This window comes from Salmo salar, chromosome 16, assembly GCF_965601325.2.
Source record: "Salmo salar chromosome 16, fSalSal1, whole genome shotgun sequence".
Taxonomy (NCBI): domain Eukaryota; kingdom Metazoa; phylum Chordata; class Actinopteri; order Salmoniformes; family Salmonidae; genus Salmo; species Salmo salar.
The window spans coordinates 41,305,422-41,316,987 of record NC_138306.1 but is presented as its reverse complement, the minus strand read 5'-3'; the positions used below and the strand labels follow the sequence as shown (position 1 = coordinate 41,316,987).

Genomic DNA, 11,566 nt, shown 5'->3' with positions numbered 1-11,566 from the left:
ACCCTCTAAATGTCAACGATCCCAACAGAACAAAAGGAAATGTAAATGATTTGTATATCAGGAGTACTGACATTTGACCTTTTCACTCATTATATCACTAAGTCTTTTGTTCTCAAAACTCATAACTCCATTGACGTGGTACTCCCTAATTACAGTATTATGTGAGTTTTCAGAATTTTCGTGCATTGTTGTAAAAAGACCAGTATTTACAACTTCCTTACAAATTGTGAGTGGTAGGAGACTATTTTAGGGCAGTCCTGACAAACACTGCTTGCTGTGTTTTCCAAACTTGTTTCCTTAGACAAACAGGGTATCCCAACACTTGGGATGTGCTCAGCTGCTTAATAGGCCACCAGTTCATTTGATCTATTTTCTATCAACATTAACAACATTGCATAAAGATCTGTCAATCAATGCGATGTGCCAGGGGCCAACTTTGATTTACAACTGGGGGGGACAAAAATGCAATTTCAGAATGTCCCCAGTGAAAGTTGGGCTCCTGCCCTGTGGGCTACTGCAATAAATAGAAGAGCTATCTAAATAGCATGTGTAAACCTTTCATAAAATATACAGACAATATAGCAATAACGTGTCCTTTAAGTTTGGTTTTAACGTGAACATACTAAATTGCCTGTGATAAATGACAGGGTGTGTCCACTGACCAAACTTTAAAGACAAAAGATCTCATTCAATATGATTGGAAAGGTCCACAGATCACTTCCATGTGATAATTAGTCAAACCCCATAGAACTATAACAACCTTTTGTGGCGTTAATGATGGAATTCTATCCTATTGGCAAGGTTAGTTTGTCTTACACATTTCCATCGATTGAGGATTATTAGTTGACTAATTGCTTTAGTCTAACTGATTATTTGCTTAATTAGACTCGTCTTCATTACACAGCTATAAAGGAAAGTAGCTGGAAAATAGGTCATGTTAGAGGTCTGTCTAAATACTTGCCCACTTTATAACAGAGTCTTATGGAATGTGGGTTTGTCCTGTGGTCCGTTAGTAACCCCCCTCTCCGTGTTTCTAAAAAAGCACCTCCCCTCTTCCAATCAGGGCAATTCCCTAACTTTTCTCTTTTTCTCAAAGGCTATAGTTCAATATCCCATTCCGAGGCACATATCGCATTTCAAATTCGGACTCGCGGCTCCTCGACTTCAAGGCACTGCAACAATTATAAGGTATTGTGCAATTATTGATTTATGACAATGGTTATCAATTATTCACTATTGTCATAGGACTTTTTTTTACCCGAGTTGAGAATGTTATGTTTGTGTTATAAAACAAAAGTAATGCGCATTGACTTGCCTATTCAGTTGTGAATGGTTGAAAGGAATTGTCAAAACTGTTTCGGCGAGGATTATTTTAGGCAAAGCTGCAACATCTGTTTTGCCGGCATTTTTTCCGTGGCTGATAAGTATTCAGGAGCCTACCTACGAGCCGAGGTTCCCTGTATGCTTTGGGAATATAATTGTTATGCTGTGTGGTTGGTTATATTATCAAGGTGTTTAGTTTGTTACTTTGCAACTTTGCTTCAAGAGACGATACCTTTGTGGTCCACTTCGATATCATGTTTTCATTTTTGTCCCATAAAAAAAGTTGCTAACAAAATGTCTGCATGATTGTGCCTAAATGTTTTGCCCTTCAGATATTTAGAAGTTCATTCATTTCACTGTTCAATGTAGTTTTATCTTGTCCTTTAATTAAACGTTTTTCAGATGTAAGACAAAGACAAGAACAGTTGTATATTCATTTTAGCTGATTTAAGTTTTGCATTTGTCTTTTTTTGCAGTGTAAATAGCTTACCGGTCATTTGACATTTGAGTCGACAAACAGGCTATATATATATATATACTGCAATAAGTACTGTAATTGATCAGGCATTTCTTTGTTCGGGCTCGCGGATTGATCCGGGGAACATTGCCTACTGTAAATGAAGCCACCAAACGTTTTACCACTGAGGGTGTCGTAGCCTATCACATTTGTGAAAGACAGGGGAAAAAAAACGTTATATGTATAATTTCAAATATTAGAACAAATTATGAATAATATTGCATATTCACATGGCTACGGTCATTTTTGTAATGACTTCCTGCTTCAATATTTCAACACATTTAATGTAAAGCAGTGTTAAAGTGTTTGTGTGCACGCGCGTCTGAATGTGTGGAGAGAGTGAAAGACAGATCGAAAGAAAGAGAGCGGGGGTGGAGTGAGGGAAGGCGGAGTATCGTTACCAGTCATTTATCACTCATCTTCCATTACATTTTTATTGAAGGCAGTGATGGAGGCTATTTTTCTTCCCCATGTTTTGCATAATAACCAACTATTGAGGAGAAAATGGCCAATCTTTCCTTCCTTCTCTGTAACCCCCTGATGTGGTTTAAACGGTGGTTATATATCACTGGGGGCCAATCATTTAGTCTTAAAGCTGACTTTTAATGAGAAATAATAAAACCAATGGCTGTCCAATTAGACTTGATCGTTTTTCAACTTAATATGCTTTAATGCAGGTAAGTACTTAGAAATTAATTTGATATGAAATCCAGATACCGGTGAAAGTATATGTTAAGCACTGGGTTTAGTTCTCCCCCTGGAAGAATAACAGAAGATTTTCCCAATTAAGGGAGAGAGAAAGAGGGTTGGTGTAGTTTGGAGGGGGATTTCTAAATAAAATGTGACTTTTTTAGCAATGACATCAGCATTTCAAAATATATTTCACTGTCATTTGGCACAGCAACCCATTACTTTTTCTGCAGACTTGAAACAGCATACATGCCACCCTAAGTACCAATCACTTTTGGCCAATACTCTTGTGTTGAGATGGTTAACTTGCACATGTCTGCTGGATGCCAAAAGCCCTGATGTATGTTCCTGTCTGCCCCCCACCAGCCCCCAACCCTGAAGTGCACACAGGGACTGGGACAGGTCCACACAGACGTGTGTGTAGCTCACCCCAGGTGACATCAACAAAGAGTAGGAGGAAGTGACATCATCCAGTAGTCTTCAGCAGCAGAGCTACGCAGAGCCACACAAAGCAGCCAATGGGAGCAGGGAAGCTGGCCCGGGTGCTGCTGGGATGGGCGGCCGTGTGCTTGGCCTCGGTCCACATTGCGTACGGCCAGGCGGGAGACGGAGGGTACCAAGCCAGCCGCTTCACCGGAAAGGTGGACGAGAGGGAGGTGCAGAGGGTTCGCCGGAGAGGACAGGAGACACTCAGAGGGTAAGGAGTTTGGCTGTTTGCTGAGTATTAAAGCCAGGACAGCAACCATAGGGCGGCGCACAATTGGCCCAGCATCGTCCGGGTTAGGGCAGGGTTTGGCCAGGGTAGGCTGTCATTGTAAATAAGAATTTGTTCTTAACTGACTTGCCTAGTTAAATAAAAAAATATATTAAAAAACGTCTTTATTTTTGATTGATTATGAAGAAAGGAAGTGCACTTGTGGGGGTTGTCTGTCTTTGAGTTTATCCATAATGATCCACTGAAACATGGTTATATGATTAGAAAATAGATTAGGCTTAGAATGTGGACAGTTGGACAATTTGGATGGTTTTGCCACTAGAGCTGTCTTGGCAACTTTCTCTCCACTGCTGTGCTTCCTGGGCTAAAGCCAACATAGCCTTAGTACAACCAAATAATGCTGAATACATCATTGTTCTCCAAAAGACAGCACATGTTCGAAGCTAAAAGGTTGCTTGCAAAACTGAGAGATCCTTGAGTATTTACAGAAAATTGGCATTTTCATGGGAGAGTCTAGGTCAAGGAGTAGGACCATTAATGAAAGTTTGTTGAGTGAATGCAATGACCCAAATCTAAGCAAGCAGGCATTCTGTTAAGCGTATTAGCTGGAGAACACATAGCTGAAGACTGCAGGGGAAAGTTTATTGGCAACAATGTTTTGAGCGGAGGTAATCACTCAAAGTAGGGGTAAAGGGGCAGTAAATTGGGAATTTGCGAAGGCGGGGCTGTTCAAGTTTTCCAGTGGGGTGGATCATAGAAACCACAGAGCCCCCCTTCTCCCTCCTTTATCATCATCCCCACCGTCTCCCCTCAACCCCCCCTGGGACTGGGTGGGATGTGTGTCAATGAGCAAGGCAAAGCTTTTACTGTATATTTCCCCCTTTCGGAAAAACAAAGGATGTTTTGTTGGGACTAGTCTTGAATGTCAGCATCAGTTATTCCAATCAGTCTCTCATCTGTCCCTGCTTATGGCTCCCCTGCGCCCCAACACAGGAAATGAGGTATTCTGATTGCTCTGGGGGCACGACAAGGGACATTTGTTTCACTGCCGCAGGTGACAAAGCAACAGAACGCATGGCAGCAGAGAAAAAGAGAGAAGGAGTGAGAGAGAGAAAGCTAGGCCTTCTTGGAATGAAATAGTATTCAGTTACAGTGCAGACATGGGGTGACAGGTAGCCTTATGGTTAGCGTTGGGCCAGTAACTGAAAGGTTGCTGGTTTGAATACCCGAGCCATCAAGGGGAAAAATCTGTAGATGGGTCCTTGAGCAAGGCTCTTAACCCTAATTTGCTCCAGGGTTGAGGTACTATTATGGCTGACCCTGTAAAAAACAATACATTTCACCGCACCTATCCGGTGTATGCAAAAATACAACATATTTTTTTTTATTTGAGTGGGCTAAAGCACACATACGACTGAGTTGCTGTTTTCTTGTCAGTCAGTGTGATTAATTCAGCAGCCATTGGACAACTCTGCCTGACATAAATTGAGTCTCATTGGAGCCATTTCGTCTGAGAGCCAGCTAGACACAAGGCCACTTCAGGCTTGACCTGTGTCACATTCACTCAATGGTTGACTCAGAACACACATAGTGGGCTGTTCGGGTCTAGCAATCTTATCCTTTGATCTGCTCAGTGAAGCAGAACCGTGTTGCATGGCGTCAAGATTAGATTAGATATAAAAATAATCATGTAGCGAATGCAACAATTCAGAAACTGAATGGCCGGGGGATGCCAGCAGCCTTTTCATGGCAAGTAACAAAGCCTGTGGATTCTTTCCATATCTTTTAAGTTCTACAACACTATTCTTTATAGGATGACTATTAGAGGTCGACCGATTATGATTTTTCACCGCCGATGCCGATTATTGGAGGACCAAAAACCCCGGTACCGATTAATCAGCCGATTTTTTTATTTATTTGTAATAATGACAATTACAACAATACTGAATGAACACTTATTTTAACTTAATATAATACATAAATACTATCAATTTAGCCTCAAATAAATAATGAAACATGTTCAATTTGGTTTAAATAATGCAAAAACAAAGTGTTGGAGAAGAAAGTAAAAGTGCAATATGTGCCATGTAAAAAAGCTAACGTTTAAGTTCCTTGCTCAGAACATGAGAACATATGAAAGCTGGTGGTTCCTTTTAACATGAGTCTTCAATATGCCCAGGTAAGAAGTTTTAGGTTGTAGTTATTATAGGACCATTTCTCTCTATACCATTTGTATTTCATATACCTTTGACTATTGGATGTTCTTATAGGCACTTTAGTATTGCCAGTGTAACAGTATAGCTTCCGTCCCTCTCCTCGCTCCTACCTGGGCTCAAACCAGGAACACATCGACAACACCCACCCTCGAAGCAGCATTACCCATGCAGAGCAAGGGGAACAACTACTCCAAGTCTCAGAGCGAGTGACGTTTGAAACGCTATTAGCGCGCACCCCGCTAACTAGCTAGCCATTTCACATCGGTTACACCAGCCTAATCTTGGGAGTTGATAGGCTTGAAGTCATAAACAGCGCAATGCTTGAAGAATTGCGAAGGGCTGCTGGCAAAACGTACGAAAGTGCTGTTTGAATGAATGCTTACGAGCCTGCTGGTGCCTACCACCGCTCAGTCAGTGCTCTATCAAATATCAAATCATAGACTTAATTATAATATAATAAACACACAGAAATACGAGCCTTAGGTCATTAATATGGGCGAATCCGGAAACTATCATCTCGAAACAAAACGTTTATTTTTTCTGTGGAATACGGAACCGTTCCGTATTTTATCTAACGGGTGGCATCCCTAAGTCTAAATATTCCTGTTACATTGCACAACCTTCAATGTTATGTCATAATTACATAAAAATTCTGGCAAATTAGTTCGCAACGAGCCAGGCGGCCCAAACTGTTGCATATACCCTGACTCTGTCTGCAATGAACGTAAGAGAAATGACACAATTTCACCTGGTTAATATTGCCTGCTAACCTGGATTTCTTTTAGCTAAATATGCAGGTTTAAAAATATATACTTCTGTGTATTGATTTTAAGAAAGGCATTGATGTTTATGGTTAGGTACAGTCGTGCAACGATTGTGATTTTTTTGCAAATGCGCTTTTGTTAAATCATCCCCCGTTTGGCGAAGTTGGCTGTCTTTGTTAGGAAGAAATAGTCTTCACACAGTTCGCAACGAGCCAGGCGGCCCAAACTGCTGCATATACCCTGACTCTGTTGCAGAGGTGACACATTTTCCCTAGTTAAAAGAAATTCATGTTAGCAGGCAATATTAACTAAATATGCAGGTTTAAAAATATATACTTGTGTATTGATTTTCATTGAGCTTTATGGTTAGGTACACGTTGGAGCAACGACAGTCCTTTTTCGCGAATGCTCACCGCATCGATTATATGCAACGCAGGACAGGCTAGATAAACGAGTAATATGATCAACCATGTGTAGTTAACTAGTGATTATGATTGGTTGATTGATTGTTTTTTATAAGATAAGTTTAATGCTAGCTAGCAACTTACCTTGGCTTCTTACTGCATTTGCGTAACAGGCAGGCTCCTCGTGGAGTGCAATGTAAAGCAGGTGGTTAAAGCGTTGGACTAGTTAACCGTAAGGTTGCAAGATTGAATCCCCAAGCTGACAAGGTAAAAATCTGTCGTTCTGCCCCTGAACAAGGCAGTTCCTAGGCCGTCATTGAAAATAAGAATGTGTTCTTAACTGACTTGCCTAGTTAAAAAATATGACATATAAAAAATAAAAAAAATCTGCAAATCGGTGGCCAAAAATACAGATTACCAATTGTTATGAAAACTTGAAATCGGCCCTAATTAATCGGCCATTCCGATTAATCGGTCGACCTCTAAGGACTATATTAGCACTCACCATATATAGATTATCCAAGTTGATAGCCCCCCTCCCCTCACAACATAATGACATTGACATGACATGAAATTGGAAAGTCTTTCATTAAACATTGTGTACAGCATCAGAGTCACAGATTCCCTCTGTGAGGGAGAGATTATGTTAATGGTGGTACAGCATCAGAGTCACAGATTCCCTCTGTGAGGGAGAGATTATTTTAATTGTGGTCATTACACTGGTCTTTGTTGTATGAACAGTGTTTATCTGCTGGCTGAATACTCCACAGCCCAGGGTTTCAGACTTTACTGTTGTCTTTACAGCCCCCCCAAACCACCCACTTTATTTCCCAGCAGTGCCTCCGTGGCCCCTGCTCTGCCTCTGAACTGTCTGGCTCTGAACTTCTGGCCCTCTGGAATCCTCCATGTGAAGAGCCTCCGACACTCTGTCTCATAACTGTTGAGTTTGCACCTTCAAGCCAGGAGCATGTGGCCCCCAGAAGGCCTCTAGCCTATATATTGGTCTGTAAGATCAAAGGACTGAGAAAAAGCCAGAAGATCTGCTAGCTGACTACATATGTTGTTGACAGTCACCTGGGCCCTGTATCCCAAAAGCATTTTAAGACTAAGTTAATTGTTAGAACTAGAGGTTGACCGATTAATCGGAATGGCCGATTAATTAGGGCCGATTTCAAGTTTTCATAACAATTGGTAATCTGCATTTTTGGACACCGATCATGGCCGATTACATTGCACTCCACAAGGAGACTGCGTGGCAGGCTGACTACCTGTTATGCGAGTGAATCAAGGAGCCAAGGTAAGGTGCTAGCTAGCATTAAACGTATCTTATAAGAAACAATCAATCTTAACATAATCACTAGTTAACTACACATGGTTTATTTTTTTATTTTTTATTTTTATTTATTTCACCTTTATTTAACCAGGTAGGCAAGTTGAGAACAAGTTCTCATTTACAATTGCGACCTGGCCAAGATAAAGCAAAGCAGTTTGACACATACAACAACACAGAGTTACACATGGAGTAAAACAAACCTACAGTCAATAATATAGTAGAAAAATAAGTCTATATACAAAGTGAGCAAATGAGGTGAGATAAGGGAGGTAAAGGCAAAAAAGGCCATGGTGGCGAAGTAAATACAATATAGCAAGTAAAACACTGGAATGGTAGATTTGCAGTGGAAGAAAGTGCAAAGTAGAAATAGAAATAATGGGGTGCAAAGGAGCAAAATAAATAAATACAGTAGGGAAAGAGGTAGTTGTTTGGGCTAAATTATAGATGGGCTATGTACATGTGCAGTAATCTGTGAGCTGCTTTGACAGCTGGTGCTTAAAGCTAGTGAGGGAGATAAGTGTTTCCAGTTTTAGAGATTTTTGTAGTTCGTTCCAGTCTTTGGCAGCAGAGAACTGGAAGGAGAGGCGGCCGAAGGAGGAATTGGCTTTGGGGGTGACCAGAGAGATATACCTGCTGGAGCGCGTGCTACAGGTGGGTGCTGCTATGGTGACCAGCGAGCTGAGATAGGGGGGGAACTATACCTAGCAGGGTCTTGTAGATGACCTGGAGCCAGTGGGTTTGGCGACGAGTATGAAGCGAGGGCCAGCCAACGAGAGCGTACAGGTCGCAGTGGTGGGTAGTATATAGGGCTTTGGTGACAAAACGGATGGCACTGTGATAGACTGCATCCAATTTATTGAGTAGGGTATTGGAGGCTATTTTGTAAATGACGTCGCCGAAGTCGAGGATCGGTAGGATGGTCAGTTTTACGAGGGTATGTTTGGCAGCATGAGTGAAAGATGCTTTGTTGCGAAATAGGAAGCCAATTCTAGATTTAACTTTGGATTGGAGATGTTTGACGTGAGTCTGGAAGGAGAGTTTACAGTCTAACCAGACACCTAGGTATTTGTAGTTGTCCACATATTCTAAGTCAGAACCGTCCAGAGTGGTGATGCTGGACGGGCGGGCAGGTGCAGGCAGCGATCGGTTGAAGAGCATGCATTTAGTTTTACTTGTATTTAAGAGCAGTTGGAGGCCACGGAAGGAGAGTTGTATAGCATTGAAGCTTGTCTGGAGGGTAGTTAACACAGTGTCCAAAGAAGGGCCAGAAGTATGCAGAATGGTGTCGTCTGCGTAGAGGTGGATCAGCAGCAAGAGCGACATCATTGATGTATACAGAGAAAAGAGTCGGCCCAAGAATTGAACCCTGTGGCACCCCCATAGAGACTGCCAGCGGCCCGGACAACAGATTGATGATATTTCTAGTTTATCTAGCTTGTCCTGTGTTGCATATAATCGATGCGGTGCCTGTTAATTTATCATTGAATCACAGCCTACTTCGCCAAACGGGTGATTTAACAAGCGCATTCGCGAAAAAAGCACTGTTGTTGCACCAATGTGTACCTAACCATAAACATCAACGGCTTTCTTAAAATCAATACACAAGTATATATTTTTAAACCTGCATATTTAGTTAATATTGCCTGCTAACATGAATTTCTTTTAACTAGGGAAATTGTGTCACTTCTCTTGCTTTCAATGCATGCAGAGTCAGGGTATATGCAACAGTTTGGGCCGCCTGGCTCGTTGCGAACTAATTTGCCATAATTTTATGTAATTAAGACAATACATTGAAGGTTGTGCAATGTAACAGCAATAATTAGACTTATGGATGCCACCCGTTAGATAAAATACGGAACGGTTCCGTATTTCACTGAAAGAATAAACGTTTTGTTTTCAAAATGATAGTTTCCGGATTTGACCATATTAATGACCTAAGGCTCGTATTTCTGTGTGTTATTATATTATAATTAAGTCTATGATTTGATACAGCAGTCTGACTGAGTGGTGGTAGGCAGTAGCAGGCTCGTAAGCATTCATTCAAACAGCACTTTACTGCGTTTGCCAGCAGCTCTTCGCAATGCTTCAAGCATTGAGCTGTTTATGACTTCAAGCCTAACAACTCCCGAGATTAGGCTGGCAATACTAAAGTACCTATTAGAACATCCAATAGTCAAAGGTATATGAAATACAAATGGTATAGAGAGAAATGGTCCTATAATAACTACAACCTAAAACTTCTTACCTGGGAATATTGAAGACTCATGTTAAAAGGAACCACCAGCTTTCATATGTTCTCATGTTCTGAGCAAGGAACTTAAACGTTAGCTTTTTTACATGGCACATATTGCACTTTTACTTTCTCCAACACTTTGTTTTTGCATTATTTAAACCAAATTGAACATGTTTCATTATTTATTTGAGGCTAAATTGATAGTATTTATGTATTATATTAAGTTAAAATAAAAGGGTTCATTGTTCATTCAGTATTGTTGTAATTGTCATTACAAATATATATATAAAAATCAGCCGATGAATCGGTATCGACCTTTTTGGTCCTCCAATAATCGGTATCGGTATCGGCGTTGAAAAATCATAATCGGTCGACCTCTAGTTCTAACCTTTGAAGGAGCATCATTAAATCTCAGAGCTGTTTCCCAAAACCATAGTTGCACTTGAAAATGTTTGTAATCTAATGCCTGCATCAGACCAATCGTAGAACAGCTAAGTGCATCATTAGATACATTTTTTCCCTCCGGCGTCACTTTATACACAGAAGATCTCCGCTAAACATAGAAACACATGGTTCATCTGTCTCTCTGTGACCACCAATAACCTCAGAACTAAGTTGACTATAAATACAAAGTTACCAATGTCTTGGCAACTGATACAAACAAGCGATGTATAAAAAGATGCTTCAAATGAAAACCGAGACGACTGCATTAATATAAACAGTATCATACTGGAATACATTTCATGTTCAATCAATTTAGTCATATTTTGCTACTTGTCGGCTACTGTCTGTAATGTGTAGCCTAACATGTGCTCAATGATGTGCCAAATCGGTGATGTAGTACATTTTAAGGTGTCAATATTTGCAGCCGTGGGTAGTAATATCTCTCTAGGAGCTGATCCATCGTTAGTATTATAATGTTAAGGTAAAATTTGAACATAGAAAGCTTATAAGAGAGCAGCGCTCTCTTTCTTTCGATCCTATCAGTATGGACACATGCCTCAACAACGCCCTTAGAAAACGTTCTCTCTGCATGGTGTTTTGGGAAACGCATGTTACATCTTTGGCTGTTTTAGGAAAGATCCATTGTTGAAACACTCATAAGCCTAAAAGCCAATTTTATGCTTGATCTGAAAATGTGGTTTGGAGGCTCCGTATGGAGGGTGTGACGCAATTGCGGAGGCTTGTAGAGGCCAAATTGAGCTTCGCACCGCATCGCCTTGTGCCTCCCAAATTTTGTAACAACTGCGGAGGGCTCCGTATAGCTCCACATTGACATGATTGGTTGACGGTGGGGGCGGAAAGTTCCAGTATAAACACAAACTCACTTCCTTGACAACTTCCTTCACAACAGCTCTGCTCAGCAAAGCA

The 11,566-nt window shown here is 40.9% G+C and overlaps 1 protein-coding gene across 1 annotated transcript in view; it reads left to right on the top strand.

Annotated features, from left to right (window-relative positions):
* The first annotated feature begins 1,050 nt into the window (after nt 1-1,050).
* The window catches only part of LOC106573567 (fibrillin-2), a 112,626-nt gene continuing 102,110 nt past the window's right edge, over nt 1,051-11,566 (top strand). Inside the window, exons 1-2 of the mRNA XM_014148716.3 lie at nt 1,051-1,188; nt 2,897-3,227. Of these exons, the coding sequence (XP_014004191.3) occupies nt 3,049-3,227 (179 nt within the window). The 5' untranslated portion in view covers nt 1,051-1,188; nt 2,897-3,048. The remainder of the gene's footprint in view (nt 1,189-2,896; nt 3,228-11,566) is intronic.